Source organism: Achroia grisella, unplaced genomic scaffold (assembly GCF_030625045.1).
Source record: "Achroia grisella isolate CSIRO2021 unplaced genomic scaffold, CSIRO_AGI_Agris_v1 utg970, whole genome shotgun sequence".
In the NCBI taxonomy this organism is placed as follows: domain Eukaryota; kingdom Metazoa; phylum Arthropoda; class Insecta; order Lepidoptera; family Pyralidae; genus Achroia; species Achroia grisella.
The window spans coordinates 582,547-607,400 of record NW_026713076.1 but is presented as its reverse complement, the minus strand read 5'-3'; the positions used below and the strand labels follow the sequence as shown (position 1 = coordinate 607,400).

The 24,854-nt window shown below is 35.5% G+C and overlaps 1 protein-coding gene across 1 annotated transcript in view; it reads left to right on the top strand.

Moving 5' to 3' along the window:
• LOC131854111 (mucin-5AC) overlaps positions 1–22,062 on the top strand; it is a 109,426-nt gene extending 87,364 nt beyond the window's left edge. The window contains exons 3-6 of the mRNA XM_059205237.1: positions 14,338–14,391; positions 15,683–15,862; positions 17,093–17,284; positions 18,789–22,062. Coding sequence (XP_059061220.1) covers positions 14,338–14,391; positions 15,683–15,862; positions 17,093–17,284; positions 18,789–20,977 — 2,615 coding nt within the window. The 3' untranslated portion in view covers positions 20,978–22,062. The remainder of the gene's footprint in view (positions 1–14,337; positions 14,392–15,682; positions 15,863–17,092; positions 17,285–18,788) is intronic.
• Positions 22,063–24,854: the final 2,792 nt, after the last annotated feature.

The following is a 24,854-nucleotide window of genomic DNA, read 5'->3' as shown; positions in this document are numbered from 1 at the left end:
TGCATAGGCTAACTGACCTAACCTCATGTTCATCTTATCATCCTCCACTGGTGCCCCACCAGCGTAAACCATTAGCGCAGGCGGGGGCACCATTCCATTATCAACCATAAAAATAATCCCCGTTACTAACTATCCCTTTCCCCCTAAAGATGTTTATTTGTTAAGAGACAATCATGGGCTAACGATAAATGTTTATATATAAAAATTACGTGTCACGTTGTTTGTCCGCAATGAACTTCTAAACTTGAACCGATTGCAAATTTGATTTGTACATTGTGTGCAATTTGATCCAACTTGAAAGATAGGATAGCTTACATCTCAATTTATAGTCGCAATGTTATTTTATTCAACAATCTTAGCCACAGCAACGTGTGGTCGGATCTGCTAGTTTAGTTATATTGTATATTCTTCTAGCTACTTGCCCCGACTTCGCACGGGTGTAGATTTATTATACAAATAACCTTCTTCTTGAATCACTCTATCTATTAAAAAAAAAACACTTCAAAATCCGTTTAAGCATATATAGGGACGGACAGACAGCGACAGCGACTTTGTTTTATACTATGTAATGATATGGTATAACATTATCTGAACTTCATCTAATTAAATAATGTTACAGTAATTTAATTTACTGCTAATTGTATACCGCGGGAAATTGTGTTAGCAACAGTAATTAAACTGACGTACAAACACTTTCATTTTATTAGTATGTTTACTTATTACGACCTCGGTGGTCTCGCGGTTTAGCACATCGCTTTACATCCGATAGTCGCGGGTTCGATTCCTCGCACGGTGCAAACATTTATATTCATGTATATGACTGTTTGTATCGGTCTCAGTGTTTTCTATGTATATTACGTATGTATCTACAAAACTAAATATTTATATCAGTTGTCTAGTACCTATAACACAAGCTCTGCTTACCGTGGGACTAGATGGCGCTGTGTTAATTGTCCAGGGATAATTATTACAATTATTTATTTATTATTTTGTTCAAAAATAGTATACATAGAAAGTTTAATGCCTGATGGCATTGTTTGTCGGTCAATCGTCGTGCTGTAACATACATACTTACTGATTACTGACCTTTTTACCTCGAAAACTTTAGGTTTTCACTAAAATAGAGTATATGAAACGAACACTCCCTATTATCTCCCTGAATAATATAACGGTGTAGCCGAGAGGTCAGTGTTCTCGTACTGAGTGACATCACACCGCCCTACTTTCGGTTCATCCGCCCGCCCTTCGAGGCCCAGTTTGCTCGGGCCGGGTCTGCGCCGCTAGGGGTCGCATTTTTTGACGAAACAACGTATAAACTAGTTTGGATATAAAAACAATACATTATTAGAGGAGTTCGGAGTTACTCTGCGTGATCGAATCAGAAATGAGGAGATCCGCAGAAGAACCAGAGTGACCGACATAGCCCGAAGAATTGCGACTCTGAAGTGGCAATGGGCAGGGCACATAGCTCGTAGGACAGATGGCCGTTGGGGCAGTAAAGTCCTTGAGTGGCGACCACGGACCGGAAGACGCAGCGTGGGAAGGCCTCCAGCAAGGTGGACCGACGATCTGGTCAAGATCGCTGGAAGGCATTAGATGCGAGCAGCGCAGGACCGATCGTCGTGGAGATCTTTGGGGGAGGCCTATGTCCAGCAGTGGACGTCTTCCGGGCTGCGATGATGATGATGATGATGACATTATTAGAAAAAAAAATAATCATTATTTTTTGCATTATTAACACGTATAGAGCTGTGAGAAATGTCACAACTCACAACTGACATCTAACATTTCGTTCAATAATTATAAATCGTTAAGTACCCATATACAATATATGAAAATATGGAGTTTCTTAAAATAAGGAATGTTCAAAATCTACCCTGTAACATCGTAAGCACAGATTATTATATTTTTGTTTTCCCCGCGCCTTTGCCTTTGAACGTACAGCGGCCTACGCGCGCGCGCATCTGTTGTGAATTAAAATAAATTAGGTGAAACCTACTGTGAAAGTGTGTGAAAGCTAGCGAAGATATCTTCGAGACCCTGAAGCCCAAGAAATCCGCAGAACCATACAGACATCCAGGTGTCATTTTTGGGGATCGTTCTATATATGTTGGAGGACACACATACAACAACTTTCACGTTTACTAAAATGACGTATGTCTGGCCGTCGTGGGCTCTTGCTCTAATAATGTGTAATTTGCTGTAATAATTTATATAAAAAAAAACATCTATTCAAAACAGCAACACAACACAAGTTTCTTTCTCATTTTTCTTATGACGAATCTGCATTCCGAATGAGTGGTAGAATCAAAACATGACTATTCAAAAGTGCTTGTAATGAGTTTATTTGAATAAAGATTATTTCTATTTCTATTTGTTTTACGCATCACAGTGAAGGTTGAAAATAAAGTATTTTTGCATACTTTATATAAAATTAAAGTAGCTGTAATAATTTACCAAAAAAAAGATAGATAGATATTATCAACACACAAGTACTTTCATTCTTCTTGTTTTATCTGCATCTTATAAGGCGATGTAGGTATTCACAGATTGAGTTTAAAAATAGGTAGACACATATATGACTATTCAAAAGTAGGACACGTTATTATATATGTATATAATGTATATAATTACAAGCACCAATTATTACCCATTTCTATTTGTTTTTACGCATATCCCACTGTTTTAGGTTGAAAATGGAAGTATTCTCTTCATACTTTATTTGTAAATGATAAGTCCACCCTTTACCACAAAGTAAAAAATAGATCTCTATATTATAATATCTTTTTATTATCTTAGTACATACATATATATGTATATATATAATATAAGTATGGTTGACAACCCTAGCTCCGCTCTCGTGCCACGTTCAAAGTTCAGTTAGTTCGAAAATTTATTATAGGAATTATACTAAATTGGGAAAATAGAGAGAAACCCAACTAAGACCTTTGATTGGGTTTTATATAGGCGATGTAGGTATTCACAGATTGAGTTTAAAAATAGTTCAGTTACATGCAAGTTCTTTTCTCGAGCGGTAGATAAAAAAAACATTGTTATGACTATTCTAAAGTGCTTAAATTAGGTTTATATGAATAAATGTTTTTCTATTCTATTCTTTTCTCGAGCGGTAGATAAAAAAAATTGTTATGACTATTCAAAAGTGCTTAAATTAGGTTTATTTGAATAAATGTTTTTCTATTCTATTCTATTCTTTCCTTCCTAATAGAAATTTACGACTAAATAAAAATAAAAGTAGCATATCTTACTAATATTATAAACGCTAAAGTTTCTGAGTAGGTATGATTGGACGTTTATTACTCGTTTGAACAATTTAATAATTTGTAATATAGCTTATACATCAGAATGACATATAGGCTGTAAATTTCCCGCGCGTGAATCAGCGGGAACAGGTAGTTAAAAATAATATTAACTTGCATAAATTACTAAGTAACATACAGTACATAAGTAAATAATTCTGGATTTGACTTTGACTGTTTTAGTGGTCGCGGTTTAGAAACCGTACAATACATCGCATTTTATTTCATCTCTGTATTTTCCTCATGTTAAAGAGGAATGTCATTAAAACACAACGGATTTTGTAGCGGTTTTTTTTAAATAGATAGAGTCAGAATCATTTTGACGACCTCGGTGGTCTAGCGGTCATAAACAAACTCGCTTTACGACCGATGGTCGCGAGATTCGAACGGCACAAACATTTGTATTTATGAGTATGATTGTTTGTATCGGTCTGGGTGTTTTCTATGTATAATATGTATGTATTTACAAAAAAAAAATATTTATGTATATGTATCAGTTATCTAGTACCCATAACACAAGCTCTAGCTAGCTTAACTTGGGTCTAGATGGCGCTGTGTGAATCGTCCTGAGATTATTATTATTATTATTTGATGCTTCAGTAACCATAGTAAAAACTAGTAAAAACAAGGGTTAGTTGAAGAGAAGGGGATTGTTAGTAATGCGTACTAATAACCCCATTGCTAGCAATGTACCATGTCAGGAAAAAAAATACATAAATAAAATAAGAACAAAATTCTACATATAATAAATAAATAATGCAAATACAAAATAAATAACAAATATTACAAACTAACATTCAAACAAAAATCAAATATATCAATCAAAACCAAATTACCTTACCATATATATACACCGCTGTGCATTGTATCCCAATAGAGATGCCCTTCGGCTCCCAAACAACAGGATTGCAGAAGATCCTGGAAAAAAAAAACCCTCATGAGAGCTAACTGGCCTGGTATCAAGCTTATCTTATCATCCTCCGCTGGTGACGCGCCAGCGTAATCCTTTAGCACACTCGGGACTATTTCATATTATATTAACAACCATAAGAAAAAAATCTCGTGTTAGTTTTGGTACTAGATGACGTTGTGTATTTATCCTAGGCTCTAAATAGAAAAATAAATGCAGGCCAGTGAAAGTATAGTTCAAAATAAGCTATTACTAGTTTGCCGGGTCCCTGCTCAACGTGACCATGTCACACTCATGTCACAGTCACATGTGAAATTTAGAAAGTCTTTGAAACGTATTTACATTAATTTGCAACTAAGTGTAATTTGCCACTTTGTCAGCTTGATATCTGAATTCAAATTCAAAATATCTTTATTCATGTATGGTCTATTACAGACTCTTACGATATGTCAAATCTACCGTCAGTTCGGAATGATTTCGAGGTGAGAACTGACAGGAAACTCAGCTCGTATTCTTTTCAAATAAATGTTGTACATGTTTACAATAATACAGATTCATTTAAATTCATATTTGAGAGAATTGTTACGGAAACGCCTCTAGTCCCAAGATAAGCAGAGCTTGTGTTATGGATACTAAACAACTGGTATAAATACTTATACATATATATCTCTTTATATACTTAGAAAACACCTAGACAATACAATAACATTAATGATTACAAATGTTTGTACCGTGATGAATCGAATATATGACAAAATATGTGATGGATATACTTCCTTTTTTTTGTCAATAGATATCATAATTGCATAGTATAACATAAAGTCGCTGTCGCTGTCGCTGTCGCTGTCAGTCTCTATGTATGCTTAAATCTTTAAAACTACGGAATGGATTTTGAAATGGTTTTTTTTTAATAGATACGAGTTCTAGAGGAAGGTTTATATATATAATACATATACACCCGTGCGAAGCCGGGGCGAGTAGCTAGTAATATTATATACAAGTCAGTACTGTTTTTTTTTTCTTAAATAAAGTTAAGTTCAAGTTTTTCGCATATATTGTAATTTTCTACCGAAGAATGAATTTTTCAAAAATGTTAAGTGTTTTTTTAGTTTATACATCTCCGAATAGTATTAATTGAAATCTTTTTAACTGTTTATTTATTGAACTACTCAACGGATTTTAATACAGTTTTCAGCAGCAGATACAGTGATTTAAGAGGCAGTTTTATATCATTACATAGTATAAAACAAAGTCGCTGTCGCTGTCTGTTCGTCCTTATGTATGTTTAAATCTTTAAAACTACGGAATGGATTTTGAAATGGTTTTTTTAAATAGATAGAGTGATTAAAGAGGAATTTTTGTATATATAATACATGTACATCCGGGCGCAACCAGGGCGAGTAGCTGGTGGTTACATGTGCTGGCTGGTAGGAAGTGGTTGTAGTTCACTCATGCATAAACGAAATATCTCCTTTGGAAAGTTTACTCTGTATCCTGAAGAGATAAAACCATCGCTCCTAAGAATATCCTTCAATTCTTGTCCCTGACGGGTCTAGGTAGCGAACTTTGTAAAGGTCGAGCACAATAGATCTATGTAGGTCGCAGTGCTACAGCTCTAAGTCACTTGACTATAGCCCAAACAGACAGACATATACTTTCACAATTATAATATTAATATAGATAAAAAAAAAACAATCGTATTCTGGCACAACAACAGACTTATCTCTCGATGAGATCAACCGATAAGATATCTTACTCGGTTTACGTAAACCACAATTTTAATTACAAAAAGTTTTCACTAACGTCTGTTCGCTGGAATTGGTCATTTTATTTTGTGAATCTGTGATGTATGAGTAAAGCATGGTGATTATGGTGTTACGTCAACTTTGTTTACGGTGTTACATCATGTTTTTATTAAACATTGTTTATGTAATTATAATAGTATTCCTGGAAAACACACGCAGCGCCATCTAGTCCCAAGCTAGGCAGAGCTTGTGTTATGGGTATTAGACAACTCATTATTACATACTCTATACATATAAATAAAATTGGAGTGTCTGTTTGTAATATATCAATAACAGTTTTTTAAAACATGCATATGAATATAAATAAGGTACATACGCCAAAATAACATTTTTTACAACTTTTGTCTGTCTGTCTGTCGGTCTGTTTGTTCTGGCTCATCTCTGAAATGGCTGAACCGATTTTGACGGGACTTTTTTGGCAGGTATCTGATATAATAAGGAGTAACTTAGGCTACTTTTATTTTAGAAAAATAAAGTTAAATTCCACGCGGACGAAGTCAGTTAGTATAAAACAAAGTCGCTGTTACTGTCTGACCCTATGTATGCTTACATCTTTAAAACTACGCAACGGATTTTGAAGCTGTTTTTATTAATGATATTAAACGATTCCTTAAAATACCTAGCCTGGAATCTGCGATTTTAATTACACAACCAAGATCCTCACGATAAAGCGCAAACATATTATTCTGTTTTGTTGTATGTTTACTTTATAGATTGTATGCACCAAAGTTTTTTTTTCTTTCTTCGTCGACAGCGACAGCGACTTTATTTTATACCATACTAGCTACCTACCCCAGCTTCGTACGGGTGTACATGTTTACACATATAAACCATTCTCTAGAATCACTCTATCTATTAAAAAAACCGCTGCAAAATCCGTTGCGTAGTTTTAAAGATTTAAGCATACATAGGGACGGACAGAATGCGACAGCGACTTTGTTTTATACTATGTAATGATGATGAAGAATGTCTATATGTATGTTTGGTTTGTATATTGTATGTATTTTTTTTCTTCTCTTTCTTCGCCGTGGTCATGTTACGCCTGCGGCACCTTTCATGCGCTCCTTTCTTTCCTCGGAAGGACTGAGATGATTATGTAAAGTACACATAGCAACAAAGCCTGGCAATTAGTTTAAAATTCAGTGCATCCACCTTTCGTGCACACGGGTCGTTTACAAATAAACATAATATACATAAATGTTGCATAAAACAGTGTTATGTCAGCATGGAGGCGCCGGCGCCGGCCAGCATCGACGTTCGGCAATCTGCATACGGTTTACTTACGTAGAAACTTTGTATGCGAGTCGTGGCCACGACACTTGTATCACGAGCAATTAAGCAGGTCGTGGCAACGATACGGTAGAACAGAATGTGGGATTAAATAGCTTTTTCGTGGATTAAGTGGTATTAGTTGAACTGAGCACGGTTTGTAAAATGAGTCATTTAAGTGTATCAGAAGGTATGGTCCAGCGCGGTGAGTCTGTATCGACACCCAGGGGTCTATGATAAACTGCAGTCTACCACAGTCATCTTGTTTTTACTTTATTTTTTTAACACTAAACTTTACTACAGTTAGAAATTTACAAAAATTCAATACCAGGTAAGAATGGGGGTCTGACTCAAAACCGAAAAATATGGCAAGGGGTCTACGATATAAAAAAGTTTGGGAACCTCTAGTCTAGCGGTTTAGCACCGTCTTACATGCGATACCTCGCAAGATGCAAATCATGAGAATGACTTTTAAATTGGTCTGGATGTTTTATATGTATTAATTTATAATAATACAACGAAATTCTGATTTAAGTAGACCAGTACTGAAGTCGAAATTAAAAAGAGCACTATTAGATATAGTTTGAAAACAAAAATTGTATTTTAATTGTAATTGTATTTAATTATTGCTAAATTTCTGTAAAAACGTGTAATTATATATTATAGATGTATGTAGGTAGGTAAGTATTAAAAAAAAAACTGAGCGATATCTTGCCAACAAACTGTTCTACAGTTTAGCGAGTCAATGTATAAAAGAAACTGTAATCTTTATTAAAAAAATATATAAAAAAACTGAGCGATATCTTGCCAACAAACTTTTCTACAGTTTGGCTAGTCAATGTATAAAATAACTGTATTTATCTTAATTAATGAAATTAAAAAAAAAAGTATTAAAAAAAAACTGAGCGATATCTTGCCTACAAACTGTTCTGCAGTTTGGCGAGTCAATGTATAAAAATGTTGCTCTTTTAAATAATCCTTGTAAGTTTACATTTACAAGTCGAAACGTGTGAATACAAACTACCAACCAGCACTACTTTTTTGGGTCAAATATAAATATACAATAAAATTAAATCAGTCGTAGTGATAAGAGCAGACCAGTCCCTACAAGCAGCACTCGTTCACGAGTATGACCGATGAGCCAGCCATCACTGCGCTCGACCATATTTTAGGGAGCCCAATGATCAGGCCCACCACGCCGCTACATGTGTGGACTCTGGATTTTAGTGAGCATGACTACTCATTGCACTCGACCACGTCACAGCTACTTAAATTACTATATGGTAGTTACAGTATTCGCACGTATTCGCAATAGATTGGTAGCTGTGCACTTATTATGTACCTAAAAACCTTAGAGTAGGGCGTAATAAAGGTTTACACTCCGAAAAACGACGGCAATGTCCTTTCAATAGGAGAAATCATAAAAGAAAAAGGGGACGGAAATGGGGAAACGTAAAAACAAATTTGCAAGCACTCGTGGAGCATTCAGCGAGATTCAGAGCATAAATCAAAGCATGAGAAGAGCATAATGGCGGCCGAGGGAGACTCGGAAACAGGGCTACCAATCCCTAAAAAAATATATACAAATAGCTGTTCCCACGACTACGTCCGCGTGGAATTTAACTTTACTTTTCTAAAATAAAAGTATCCTAAGTGCCTTCTTATTACATGAGGACTAGCTCTAGAAGACTACGTTTTGTTTATTATTGAACTTTATTTTTCTAAAATAAGATTTTTTCTAAAAAAGAGGTAGCCTAAGTTACTCCCTATTACATCAGCCAAAAGATGTCCCGTCAAAATCGTCCAGCCATTTCAGAGATTAGCCGGAACAACTAGACAGATAAAAATTGTAAAATATGATATTTTGGTGATGTGCTATTAAAATCACTAGTGTACTGACGACTTAGGCGTGATGCCGGTTGGTCAGGGAGAGAAACACCTCAATGCCTACAATATTCACCTATCTCTTATTTGTTTTTATAATAATATAAACTTTCAAACTTTTTCGCTCCACATCGTTGCCTACGTTCAATCATCCGTCATCCACTTGTCAATGTGACACAGATTATTTTTGGCTCTGGCCTCTGACGTTCCGTTTCAGGTTACATGATTATTGACTTTACAATTTTTAATTAATGGTGCGTCACATGATAGTTAACAGTACCGTATTTATATTCATATGCATGTAGTAAAAAACGGTTATTTCAATATTACAAACAGACACTCCAATTTTATTTATATGTATAGATGTATATATATGTAGATATTCCTAAGATAGATAGATATATACTTTACTATCGCCCCGCCCCGGCTTTGCACGGGTGTAATGCTGAAAATGTACCTCTACTATAGAATGTTTACAGCATTTTTGTCATTAGATAGTACAAACATGTTTCATATAGCGCCGCAGATGTAAGCGCAAAAAATGTGTTTTTTACATCACTCTCCTCTCTAAATTTATCAGTGTTTCTCAACAATATTATGTATGTATTATATATATAAAACTTCCTCTTGAATCACTCTATCTATTAAAAAACCGCTTCAAAATCCGTTGCGTAGTTTTAAAGATTTAAGCATACATAGGGAAAGACAGCGACAGTGACTTTGTTTTATACTGTGTAGTGATGATGTGTTTGTCTTTTTTATTCCTTGTGGTCAGTCAAATGATTGATAATAATAATAATAATCTCAGGACAATTCACACAGCCCCATCTAGACTCAAGTTAAGCTAGCTAAAGCTTTTGTTATGGGTACTAAACAACTGATACATATACATAGATATAAAAAAAAATACGAGCTAAGTTTCTTGTCAGTTCTCATCTCGAAATCATGTCGAACTGACGGTAGATTTGACATATCATAAGAGTCTGTAATAGACCTACATGAATAAAGATATTTTGAATTTGAATATTTTTTTTGTAAATACACACATATTATATGTACATAGAAAACACCCAGACTGATACAAACAATCATACTCATGAATACAAATGTATGTGCCGTGCGAGGAATCGAACCCGCGACCATCGGTGGTAAAGCGGTGTGCTAGACCGCTAGACCACCGAGGTCGTCAAGGTGATGAGGTATTATTTGTGCCTTTTAATTTTTTTTTCTAAATAATGTCTAGATTTGGGTCCAAATGTTGGTTCAATGTTGGGAACCCTACTCGGAACGCGTGGACGACGAAACGTCGTCATTATTTATTCGTGTTGTGGGGGTGGTCGCGGGGCGCGGGAAGGGGATTAAGGGACGGGGTGAACCATCTGTCATCTTGTTCCTGAGAGGGGTAGCGAAAAAGTAAAACAAAAGTTTCCCGGCAGTAATTTGTCGTATATTACTTGTACCTGAGTGAATCACTTGTATCGCAGGTAATATTAAATTCGGTAAGGGTTGTTTCAAATTTGACGACCTCGGTTGTCTAGCGGTCTAGCACACCGCTTTACGACCGTTCGCGGGTTCGATTCCTCGCACGGCACAAACATTTATATTCATGAGTATGATTGTTTGTATCGGTCTGGGTGTTTTCTATGTTTAATATGTATTTACAAAAAAAATCTATGTATTTCTATCAGTTGTCTAGTACCCATAAGCTTTAGCTAGCTTAACTTGGGTCTAGATGGCGCTGTGTGAATTGTCCTGAGATTATTATTATTATTATATTGTATTATTACCCCACTAAGCTCGACTTCATACCTGTTCGACGCGACTCAGAATGCACGTATAATCACTGGATCTTATCATGTTTTGTATGTATGTATTGATTTCATTATACGTGTAAATAATGACCGCGTTAGATTCAAAACAATGTGTCACAAATGGTACAGTGTGTTGGTTTGGCAATATAATATACTTGTATATTTGATACGATATCTAAATATATATAACTCAAAGGTGACTGACTGACATAGTGATCTATCAACGCACAGCCCAAACCACTAGACGGATCGGGCTGAAATTTGGCATGCAGGTAGATGTTGTGATGTAGGTATCTGCTAAGAAAGGATTTTGATTAATTCTACCCGCAAGGGGTTAAAATAGGGGATGAAAGTTTGTATGAAACTTTGTCAATTTTAAACCGATCGGGCTGAGACTTTGCATGCATAAAGCTACTATGACGTAGACATCCCCTAAGAAAGGATTTTGATAAATTTCACCCCTAAGGGGATAAATTAACACGAGCGAAGCCGCGAGCAAAAGCTGGTCTATACATGTAAATGAAATTGGAGTGTCTGCTTGTAATATTGAATTAACCGTTTTTTATTACATGCATATGAATATAAATACGGCACATACACCAATTTAATATTTTTTAAAATTTTTGTCTGTCTGTCTGTTTGTTCCGTCTAATCTTTGAAATGGATGGACCGATTTTGATGGAACTTTTATTGGCAGGTAGCTAATGTAATAAGGAGTAACTTAGGCTACTTTTATTTTAGAAAAATAGAGTTAAATTCCAGGCGGACGAAGTCACAGGAACAGCTATTATATACATATATTTGTTAAGAATTAATGTGTATACAGATAAAGATATATTCTTTAGTACTTAAATATATTATTAGGTTTAAATATAATTGCTTATTTGAAATGAATTTAAATGATATTTATTCAGTAGAAGAAAAAAGTAAAACAAACAAAAAGAAACGCTGCAACAATTACAAAAAAATATACACAAATTACGTGTGTGCGCGTGTGTATGTTTGTCGAAGCATCTACAGAATAGGTCCGTGCTCAGCATAATGCTGCAGCGGCTGGAGCGCTGCAACGCTGTTTTTCAGCACAAGACCTGAGGTGCTGTATTGCTGTGTTGTACACGATTTATGATATGATATACTAAATATATAATAAATTGATATAAATTAATATACATAAATACATTTAGCTAAAATAGAGATAGTACACAAATGACAAGGCGATAATAGATATAAATACAGTCAAACAAAAGAAATACAGGAGAGGGTATATAAAGATACAGATATATAAAGAAGTAATGTATTTTTGCCTAGATTGATTTTTGTACCTCCAAAAGGTATATTTTTTATGTGTCGTTTAGTATATAAAGATAGTTTATATTTATTATTATTTATAGTTTATATAGATTCGTTAGTATATATTAAATTATTAGTACAATATAATAGTATAATATATATATATAATATATTAAGTTATGATATAGATTTGTTAGTATATTCAAAGAGGCAAATATTCTCACCGTTGCTTCTCAATTTATATATTCAAATATCCTATATGTTCATAAAAATCTTAACTTATTTCCAAAAAACAGCGATATTTATAATATTAATACTAGATTTAAAGACAAACTTGCTGTCCCCAAGTATCGTTTAGAAAAAGTTAATAGGTCTTTTATGGGAATAGGTATAAAATTTTACAATAAGATACCAAAGGATAGATTGGAATGACCCTTAAATAAATTCAAAACATCTGTTAAATCATATTTACTGAGCAAGGCCTATTACTCACTAAACGATTACTTGAATGACGAGTGTGCATGGCAATAGTTTTCATGTACGGGATTTTCGTTTTATGTTAGACATAGACACCTATATAAATACCTATGCATTGTAAATAAACTGGATTTAAAAAAAAAAGTAATTCAATTGAGTTTCTTGCCAGTTCTTCTCAATTGGATCTATATACTGAACTGGACGGTAGGGAAAAAAATTATAATGTAAAAACTTGAAGTTCATAAGCGGCTAAAATGTCGTACATAAATAAATGATTTTTGAATTTGAATTTATAAAGATACAGATATAAAAAGTAGTGTTGTATGTTTGCCTAGATTGATTTTTGTACCTGCAAAAGGTATTTTTTTAGGTGTCGTTTAAAAGTGTAATTTGATTGAATTATTAAACTATTATTTCGCTCGCTAATATTTGAAATGTGAAAGTTACTGAGACGTATTACTCAATCGTGCTCGGACAGTTGAGCCGGATAACAAATGTCTTCTGATAAGTGGACGGACGGACAATATCGTACAGTAATGGACAGGAAAGTAGGTGGCGAGTTTTATGATAATTTACATGACGTTTGGGTAACAAATAGTGAAGTGAATCAATCATTAACAAAAGCAATAATAATAATAATCTCAGGACAATTCACACAGCGCCATCTAGACCCAAGTTAAGCTAGCTAAAGCTTGTGTTATGGGTACTAGACAACTGATACAAATACATAGATTTTTTTTTCCGTAAATACATACATATTTTATTATATAGAAAATACCCAGACCGACCAATACTCGTGAATACAAATGTTTGTGCCGTGCGAGGAATCGAACCTGCGACCATAGGACTTAAAGCGGTGTGCTAGACCGCTAGACCACTGAGTTCGTCGTATATATACGAATATGTAAAATATAATTACAGTAAGATACAGAGGTAACAATGGGCGGCCTTATCGCTAAATAGAGATTTCTTTCAGGCAACAAATTATAATTAAAATCATTTATTCATGTAGGACATTTTAGCCGCTTATGAACGTCAAATTTTTATATTATAATTTTTTCCCTACCGTCCAGTTCGGTGTATAGATCCAATTGAGAAGAACTGGCAAGAAACTCAATTGAATTACTTTTCAACCTTTGGATGGTTAAGATCTAGTTATTAATTTTAGTAGTAAATTAATTTGTTGTCTGGTATATAGAAATGTTTTGTATAATCATCAACATCGGCTTCTACCTTATACAAGGGCGGATCCAGCTTTGTCGCCAGGAGGGGGTCACATAGTCGTGATGAAGTGAAGAACTTATAATTTCTGATAACAATAGATACAAGTAAAAAGTAGGTATTTTATTAATGTACGTAAGTACTGAACTTAAAACTTATTAATAAAATCTGTATGGTGACAAAATATATAAATAAATTCATTATGTTCAATTAGTGGCCCACCTGTGCTCAGGGGGGTCATGACCCCCTCATGACCCCCCCTCTGGATCCGCCGTTGACCTTATCCCACTTATTTGGGGTCGGCGTAATATGTTTTGTACAATAATTTTAAACTGTTTTTTTTATTGTTTCAGGACCCATAAACCCACTTACAAATGTTACGCGTACAGAATCAGGACTTAAAGAAGGTAAGTTCAATGAATCACTTTTGGAATATTTGTAAATTTATTTTAATTAGCGTGACTAATCATTACATAGTATAAAACAGAGTCGCTGTCGCTGTCGCTGTCTGTCCGTTCCTATGTATGCTTAAATCTTTAAAACTACGTAATGGATTTTGAAGCGGTTATTTTTAATAGATTGAGTGATTCAAGAGGAAGGTGTATATGTATAATACATGTACACCCGTGCGAAGCCGGGGCGAGTAACTAGTAATATTATATACAAGTCATTGCTTCGCACAGATACAATTATTGTAGAAGTCTCTGTTTTTTTTTCTTAAATAAAATTAAGTTCTAGTTTTTCGCGTATAATGTAGTTTTCTACTGAAGAATGAATTTTTCAATATCATTACATTATATCGTTACATAGTATAAAAGTCACTGTCGCTGTCTGTTCGTCCCTATGTATGCTTAAATCTTTAAAACTACACAACGGATTTTGAAGCGGTTTTTTTAATAGATAGAGTGATTCAAGAGAAATGTTTGTATATATAATACATATACATCTGGGCGAAACCGGGGCGAGCTAGCTAGTGTATAATATATACATATCATAGTATAGAAAAGCCTAAAAATTCAAAGATATGTAATGTGATATCGTAACAAATATATTTTTGTATCTTTATTTCGAAAGTGCTGGCTAAGCCTTACCAGATTAGTTTTAAATATTTGTATGGAACTGATATGGGAGCTATTTTCTGTAAGGTCGTTGCTACAGAATAAATATACAGAAAAAAATTTAGTTGGGTCCCTTTGTGTAAAACTATTATTGTTCATTTATTAATTGTATAAAAAAACAATTGTATTATTGTAAACCTGTATAACATAGTTATAAGTATCGAATTTAATGTTACTTATATGCATTTACATTATTTAAAAATGTTTGTTTGTTAATTTCAGCATATGTTTTAATTTAGTAGATTGTTATTGTTTGATATATGATTTTATGAGTATTTATGACACAAACACGCCTCTCGTGTTAGTACTGTAATTTATTTTATATTACGTTTCTATCCGTGAAAACCTATAAGTGGCCGTTATCATTTAATTATATTTATAACTATGTTTGTAAATAGCTTTGGTTTTCCGAAAATAAATAAATAAACATTTATTTAAAAAGAATACTCACTATTAATACAAGAATACTAACAGCAAGATCTTGAAATCATTCCAAACTGACGGTAGATTTGACATATCATAAGAGTCTGTAATAGACCTACATGAATAAAGATATTTTGAATTTTGATGTGAATTGCAGGTAGTTGTGCAGTGGGCGATGTGGTGTACATGCCTGGTGACCAGTTCCCGGGTTCGACGCCGTGCGAGCGCTGCTCATGTGCCGCTGGCGCAGTTCAGTGCGAGAGACAGCGGTGCGAGCCCCGCCCTGGCTGCAAGGCGCTCCACCGACCTGACCATTGCTGTCCCACCTACCAATGTGGTTAGTAATCACTTTATATAGTAATAATAATAATAATCTCAGGACAATTCACACAGCGCCATCTAGACCCAAGTTAAGCTAGCTAAAGCTTGTGTTATGTGTACTAGATGATTGATACAAATACATAGATATTTTTTTCGTAAATACAAACATATTATACATAGAAAACACCCAGACCGATACAAACAATCATACTCATGAATATAAATGTTTGTGCCGGGGGGGAATCGAACCCGCGAACATCGGAAGTACCACCGCGCGACCACCGAGGTCGTCATATTATATGGTTCAGAATATGAGTAGAATAAATTTATTACAACACACACCACGACACTACAATCACCATGCAAATATACAAATATTTATTATGACGGCCTCGGTGGTTTAGCGGTTTAGCAGACCGCCTTACTTCCGATGGTCGCGGGATTCGATTCCTCCCACGGCACAAACATTTGTATGATTGTTTGTATCATTCTGGGTATTTTCTATATATAATATATACATATGTATTTACGAAAAAAATGTATTCGTATCAGTTGTCTAGTACCCATAACACAAGCTTTGGCTCGCTTAATTTGGGTCTAGATGACGCTGTGTGAATTGTTGTGAGATTATTTATTTATTTGAAATAGAAATAATCTTTATCCATTTACCATTAAAAGTGACGATGCTTCCATATAACCTTTCGTCTTCTCTTTAAACCCCATACTACCTTTTTTAGCGTATGTAGTCTAGGCTCTGAGAAAGGCCTCAGAGCCTAGACTAACTGTGTATCTAATATAATTTGAATATGTCCATAGTCCGCTTCCATTACGTTTTTTTTATTGTGTTGTTTGGGCTATTGTCAGCTGTTTGTAGTACCTGTAGCACTGCGACCTACATAGATCTATTGTGCTCGCCCTTTTTCAGAGTTCGCTACCTAGACCCGTCAGGGACAAGAATTGAAGGATATTCTTAGGAGCGATGGTTTTTATCTCCTCAGGATAAATGTAAACTTTTCTGAGAAGATATTTCGTTTATGCATGATTGGGCTACAACCACATAGGATGCGTAGTGGCGTTTCCTCTTCAGTTTGGCAGAATCTGCAGATTTTTGTCGTGCATAGGCCTAGCTTAGCCATATGCTTGTTCAATTTGCAGTGTCCTGTGAGGGCCCTAGTAATATTACTTACGGAAATTTTCAGTCTACTATTAATAATGTTACTAATCATTTAAATTGTTGTAATTTCAGAATGTGAGCAAGAAGGGCGTGTATACGGCAACGGGGAGAAATTGGTGGACCCAGCGGACCCGTGCCGGGTGTGTTACTGCCAGGGAGGCGAGGTCGTCTGCCGGCGCATTGCTTGCTTCGTGAGGGACGACTGTAAACCACGCCTGGTCCCTGGCCGATGCTGTCCAGAATACGACAATTGTCCTCTTAGAGGTATTACTTACTTTTTATATAATAGTCCTTCTTCTTAATCATTGCCTCACTGCTGAGGATCGCGACTCTACAGTATCCTGTCGACCAGCTGTCGCCATCGATTGCGCTCAGACGCCTGGTGTAGTACGGTGCTGAGAGTAATGTTTAACTGACGAGATACCTGGTCTGACCATCGAGTGGGACTTCGGCCTCGAGGTCTTTTAGCCTCTATCTTGCCTGTTACCATTAGTCTCTCCATATTGTCTACACTCCTCCGCGCAATGTGCGATGCTGACAAGTAGAAGACAGACGCCGTGACTCTACCAATTTCGTCTAATAATTCGTCTAAAAAAGATAACAGTCCTTACAGTTACTAAAATTTGCATGCCCGTAAAATGGGGCAATTAAACAGTTGCCAATAATATTATTACCTGAACATATTATCGAATATCTAACTAATAAATTTCATTTCATTTCATTAATAAATATTTGTCAATTAGAAAATTATCAGATTTTGCACATTATTTCAAATTTAACTAGAATCTTATAAAGATTTATAGGCGATCAAATTTATATTTCGATAGCTGTTAACCGCGATTTTATACGCGTGAAATTTATAGCCTGTATGTCATTCTCGTGTATATTACTATAAAGTTTCATCAAAATCCGTCAAAGTCACAAACTTTCGCGATTATAATATTAATAAGATGTATTACATCTTTGTCGTCTGAAATGGCAACGAGATTTCCGTAGTGCTGTTTGTTGCGGGTTAACAATAAGATATTGTTGGTAGAGTCTGTTGCTAGCAACAAATAATCATTTTATGTTTATATCTATGGTAATACCATGGAATAAGTGCTAGAGGGTGGCACCATTGAATTCCTTTTTAACTATCTGGCTTCCACGATATTGTCTAACAGATGCTATACGTTGCTGAGTGTAATTAAGTTATTAATTGGTCCAGCAAAGGTGTTTTTATCATCAGCAACCTACAGTCCACGCTCTCAACATTGGTCCTTCGAGCCGGATCTGAACCAGCGACCTATGGATCTACGATGATACAGATGATGATAGACTGAAAATATGTACATAAAAATATTATCTTATATACTAAATGACGATACGAAAATGTAAGGAGGGGTGACACAGTTTAGACACAGCAGTGCTTAGTACACAATATTGAGTTTGTCTTACTAGCCATTATTAATTGCAATTATTATTTTGATGTATCTAGGTAACTTTGTCCCATACTGTTCATGTACATACCAGTATGTTTATAGAAGACGGTTAGCATGTTATCATTAGGTGGGTCATCAGTTTGTTTGTTCAATTCCAATGACATAAAAGTATATATAGATATTGAGATGATGGCTACTATGGAAAAATTTGTTTACTATTTGGGTTCGCTTTCTATCGGTGATATAATAAATCTGAAGACTACTCTGAGACCTCAATTACATGAAGTAATGATATATTTTTTTTTATCTTTATTTTACAAATTTAATTTGAATTCTTTGTTTTACAGGTGTCACATCTCTACCGGGTATTTCCCCATCATCGTCGAGCGGATCTACAGCTGGCACTTTTGAAACTAGCGTGGTTCCTACGGCACCAAAGGAAATTATCAAACCAGAGATAACTATCAAGGAAATTACTCCCGTCTCGGAGATTCCAATTATTACTGAAGTAAAAATAAAGGAAATATTACCATCGCCGAGTATCGAGGTTGCTGAATACCCATCTTCAAAATCTCCTCTCATTCCCCGTGAAGCGACATCAGAGAAAAACATCGATAATCAGTATGAACTTACAGAACGTCCTCTAGTAATTGAAGTACGCCCATCTTCTTCGCCTACTGTCATAACATCAGGGCCTACTAAAACGAGTACAGATAATTTTTCCACAAGTAAAAATACTGATGATGCCACGCCTTCCAAAATCAGTTTTTCTACTCAAGATTCTATAAATAGTGAAATATATCCATCAAATATACCAAGTTTAGCAACAGTGGGTTTGCCTTCAGTAAATTCAGGAGTGACATCGACTACGAGTACTACCAAAGCTCCTGTAATAATAGAAGAAGAAGATACACCTTTTGACCACAACCCAGCGTTCCCGCCTTTACCCGATGACTTGTCTGTACAAGGAAGTCACAATGATGAAATCATGCCTGAAACAAATATTGATAGTGATCACATTCCCAGCAGTCGTGAAATTTTAACAACTACCACTACATCAACTGAAGCAACTACTACAAAGAAAGTACAGGTAAAAATATTTAAAGATATTCCCGAAGAACCACTAACGACTGAAAAACTACCAGAAATATCCACTGAATCAAGTACAGTTCAATCAGAAATTGTAACGAGCACCGAGTTTTCTAGTACGAAAGATAATTCAATGCTCAATCTTAGATCTGCTATACCAACTGAAATTCTGAATGTACCTTCAATGGTACCAGAGGACATTACTGGAGAATTAGACGAAATTGAGACAACATTAACTACTCAATCTACACCAATTAGTACAATTGCAAGTACTCCAGAGCCTAAACTAAAAATTGAAAAATCTAAATATTCGATAGAAGATAAACCAGAAATAAGTTCTAGCACTGAAAATGTACCACGAGTTGAAGTAGTATCGCCCAAGATTATTGAAACTACTGAATCTTCATTGAGCACAAAAAATTCACAGATAGAAACCACAAGTTCTATAGCTAAATCCAATGAAGCTACAGAAGTTGCTTCACAAACGGAAATTAGTTCGTTGCCAATAGAGACTAGTGATCAAAATCCGCATGATGTATCTGAAAGCATAACAAAAGAAAAAATTGCCACAACTACGATGGTACCTTTGGTTGACACTACTAAAATAATTTTGGCAGATCCAGAGATAATCGCTGTATCTAAATTTGTACCAACAAATACGGAAAGTCACTCAACAGAAAATATTGAAACTACTGAATTCGTATTAACCTCTTTTGGTTCATCTGAAAGTGCTACTGATGGTGTGGAGTTAATTAAAATATCACCAGATTCTGATAAAAGTGCCGCATTGATTGTATCTGAAGACAGACAAAAAAGTAATGTTCTTAAAGATTTTATAAATTTAGTCGGCGATGTTGCATCTATCAGTGATCATACTGATGAACCTGGCGTAACACACCACATTACTGGGGCAGTAGGTATTTCTGATTCTGAGGAATTAATACCTGTCAATGCTGGTTATAAAAGTAAAAATAACAACTGGAATGTAAACTCCATTACTGAAGTACCATTCAAGAGTAAGAATCAGGTACCAGTAACTAAACAAAAAATTATTGAAATTGAAGATGATGATTCAGAGAGTATCACGGATGCTTCTCCACCTCATGACAAAGTGGAGCCTACGACCCGCAGGCCCATTATAGATAATGTATCTGATGACATGGTAGCAAACAAAACAGACAAGAAGGATATAGAAATAATTACACAGACTTATGTACCGTCAGTTAACAGGCAACCCACTAAAGTAATAATGAAAAAGAGCGAAAAAACGGTTTTGGAGGAGGTATCTGCAGAGAACATCCCTGTTTCGTCATCAGCGGAGACTGCAACAGAAAGCAAATTTTCAGTATCAAGCGAGATCACAACATCTTCTGGATTTGAACTGTCCTCGAAAACTAACCAGAGAATAGAGGCGCTACCAATAGATGCCTCAAGCACAACGCAGTGAAAGTCATGCCACAGTATATCGATGGAACCTCAGCTAATTAGCATTTCGTAGTTAATAAGTTTCTTTCTTGAAACTATAAGTTAATGTAGAGACTATTAGATTTATGAGTTCTTATGCAGTAACCCTGTTAAATGGTTTAGTGCGTAGCTCGTCAATTTATTTCCCAGACAAGCACTGTTTCTTTGCTTGGGATAGATATATTTGTAATGTAGACCAGTGCTATCTGGTAATTAAATGTGCATTAGTTGGACAAATTATTTATAAAACAAATATAATGTTTAGGGGAGCGAGATAGAGATCAGATGCGTTAAGCGTCTGTTTTAATGTGTCAAATTATGAAAGAGAATTATTAGTGGATAGCTCTTCGTGTTAGGCGATAAGTTATTTATTTGTTTAGTGAGAGAAGCGAGGGTAGTGTGATCGATATGTAAGCAACTAAGCTAGTCAACTTGTGACACTATAGGGCCGCGCCGAAGCCACACGGCCGTCCCAGCCACGTTGCCATTACTGCTAGCTGTAATCAATCAGAACATGACAAAGCAGATATTACCGTAAGCATGCGTGTATAGTTTTAATTCCATATTACGAGGTAAGAACAAATTTTAGATTCTTGTCGCCCAATGTGACGTTAACACTTTAGATACGAAACGTAAAGAAATTTGGTACAAATCGAATTTGATATTAAACAATTATTTAGCTTATGAAATATATATTTAGACTTAGTGAATTAGAGTAATAATTGTGATCGCACATACCTTTATTTATTGCACATTCAGGAGGTGTAATTATATTAAGGTTTAATTTGGATCAGTCGGAAGGCTCAAGTGTAGCGTAAGGTTTATTTATTGATTTGTTTACGTCTGGTCTGTAGCAGCAGCTGGTCATCTTAGCTCTCTGGTAGGATCTGCTCACTGGTGGATCATCGGTCTGCTTGCTGCTACGGTCGGTTCAGTTTAGTTGGAACTGGTCTATACTGCGGCTTCTTGCTCCGGAAGACTGTTTCTTTTCCCGAGCAATAAGCGCATGTGCTCACTGTATTATTTAATATTATTGTTTTTTTTTTACAAATAAAAAAATTAGACTGACTTCTGTGTCTTATTTATCACCTTAATATCCCTTTAGATTATTCGCATTTTCATTATTTTTATAAAAACAACGCATTATCGTCTCACTGTTGGGCAAGAACTACTCCTTATTAGAGGATATAACTTACTATGATATATGTTACATTAATTATACTTAACAGCATATTACGACGGCTCCTAGGTAGAAGATAGTTTTTAAAGTTTTTCTTCTAACAATGTATCGGCTTAATTTCTTAGTCACCTTTTACTGAAAAGAAATTATACTTGGAAATTTTTACAAATTTCTAGACCAAATTGCTTCAAAACCATGTTATATTAGAAATATATGTATTAATTCTTTCACTTTTGAACCTTCCCCAGGCAATAGAAATATGATAGATAATCCATTAGGTAAATAGAAGTAGCAGTTGTTAAGTGACGTGCTTACATATATTCAGCCAATTGATTTTTATTTAGTTGCCTATGTACTTTCTGAAATTATATTTGTAAATATAAACTTACAAGGATTGTTTAAAAGAGCCACACACAAGTTTCTTGTTCGTTCTTCTTGTGATGAGACAGCTTTCCGAATGAGCGGTAGATAAAAAAAAATTGTTATGACTATTCAAAAGTGCTTAAATTAAGTTTATTTGAATAAATGATTTTCTATTCTATTCTATTCTATAGTATAAAATCTTAATGTAAAATTGGTGATTCTTCTTTTATGGTATTTGGATATCCCAATAAACAAATCCATCAATTTTACACTCGGATATCAGAGTCCAGTCCGAAACATTTCATTTTCAGTGGATTTCTTTTTAAACTGACGATAATGTACCTCAATTAATTAAACGCCTGTTAAAAAAAGATAGCACGGTCGTAGTGCTACCACAAAAAAGTTAGTTGCTTCAAACAGAACAGTTTTTAATGGATCGTAATATAATGCAGGAGCATATAAACAGGAGTTTGCACTAACGGTTTACGCTGGCGTGGCACCAGTGGGGGATGATAGGACAGTTAGCCCATCGTGACAAATTTAGCAGGTTGCATCACGATGGTTTCCAGGAGCAACCGTGTCAGATCAAACTGGCATGGTACATTAATAACAATGGACGGGATGGAACAACAGTCCACTTTACTAAGAATCTTTTTCCCCCAACAGAACAATTTTTTTTATATACTACGATGGTGGCAATCAAGCATACGGCCCATCTGATGGTAAATGATTACCGTAGCCTATGAGCGCCTGAAACACCAGGGGTATCACTTGCGCGTTGCCGGCCCTTAAGAAACCTTAATATACCCTTCTTGAAAAACCCCATGCTGTAGTCTCGTGGGAAAACCTCGGCAGAAAGTTCATTCCACAATCTAAGTGTACGCGGGAGGAAACTCCTCTGAAACCGCACTGTTCGGGACCACTTAGGTTCCAGTGTGTGGGGATGAATTCTCTGTCGATGGCGAGCGGTGCGGTGGTAAAAGGTGGCTGTCGGCATCATGTCGAACAATTCCTCAGAATACAGTCCGTTGTATAATCGATAGAACACACAAAGCGAGGCGAAGTCTCGCCTCATAGCACGTCTCCGAACCGAGTCAAAAGGACCGAGCTGGTATCCAGGTGCTCCCGCCCAAAGACGAGAGCAGTACTCCATGTGCGGCCGAACCTATGACTTATATAAGAGAAGTCTCTGGTCCGCAGTGAAGTACCGCCTCGCTCTATTGAGCACACCGAGCTTCTTGGACGCCAGCTTTACCTTTTCTTCCAGGTGACTGCGGAACTTAATACTACTAGAGATGTCGACACCGAGAATCCCAATACAATTAGAGATGGTCCCTTTATTTATGACATGTTCATCTGCCGAGTAATTTGTAACACTAATGAACATCATCACTCCATCTGTAATAGCAACCAAAACTATGATCTCAGATGGAATGGCAGTCATATTGCGAATATCATTCTTTAATGGACTGTATTGAAAAGTTTGTATTTGTGATCAAGTACAGTCAACACCTAGGGAAAGGTTGGACTTACGGGAATTACTTTCTGTTGTAGATGGAGTCTGAACTTGTCCACAATCGTATCAGTTGTCGTCACCAAATTTATCTTCTCCCACAACATATTGCTCTCTTGAATTATATTGATATTATTATGGGAATGCATTACACAGTTGCCGTACAAATCTTTGATGATTTGACCTCTATTGGTTACCCTTCTTTCCATTGGTCGGATTTCTTCTAAGGGTATTATTTAATACGAAATTTTGATTGCATTTAACCGCAAAATCAACTGATCTCAAGACAAGACAAAGACTAGACAAGTAATCAAGGTCCTAGCCGGTCCTTGATTTCTTGTCTATTATTGCTTGGTCATCCTGATCTTGAGCATCCTTGATCTAATATTCTACCAAGTCAGAAGATTGAGAATTGTCGACGTCGTGGTGAATGGAATATGCGATATACTCACAAAATATGTATATTTTTATCAGACACCTCAATCAGATATCAGACCGCCTCAAAATTAAATCATCAAATGTTTTTTGAAGTTTAGTTACACAATTAATTTCTGAACGCATCGTGTTGGACAGACATCAGCAGTTTGTATGGGAGAATAAAATTGTCATTTTTACTATTTCACATGCAATTTCTTCATATTTTATCACCGTTAAACCTTCCCTGGACTTCCACTAATATTTCAAGACTGAAATTAGCCAAATCGCTTCAGCCGTTCTCGAGTTTTAGCGAGACTGACAGCAATTCATTTACATATATACATATATATAGAAGGTAGTAAACAAACCAACTGCGGTCATCGAAGC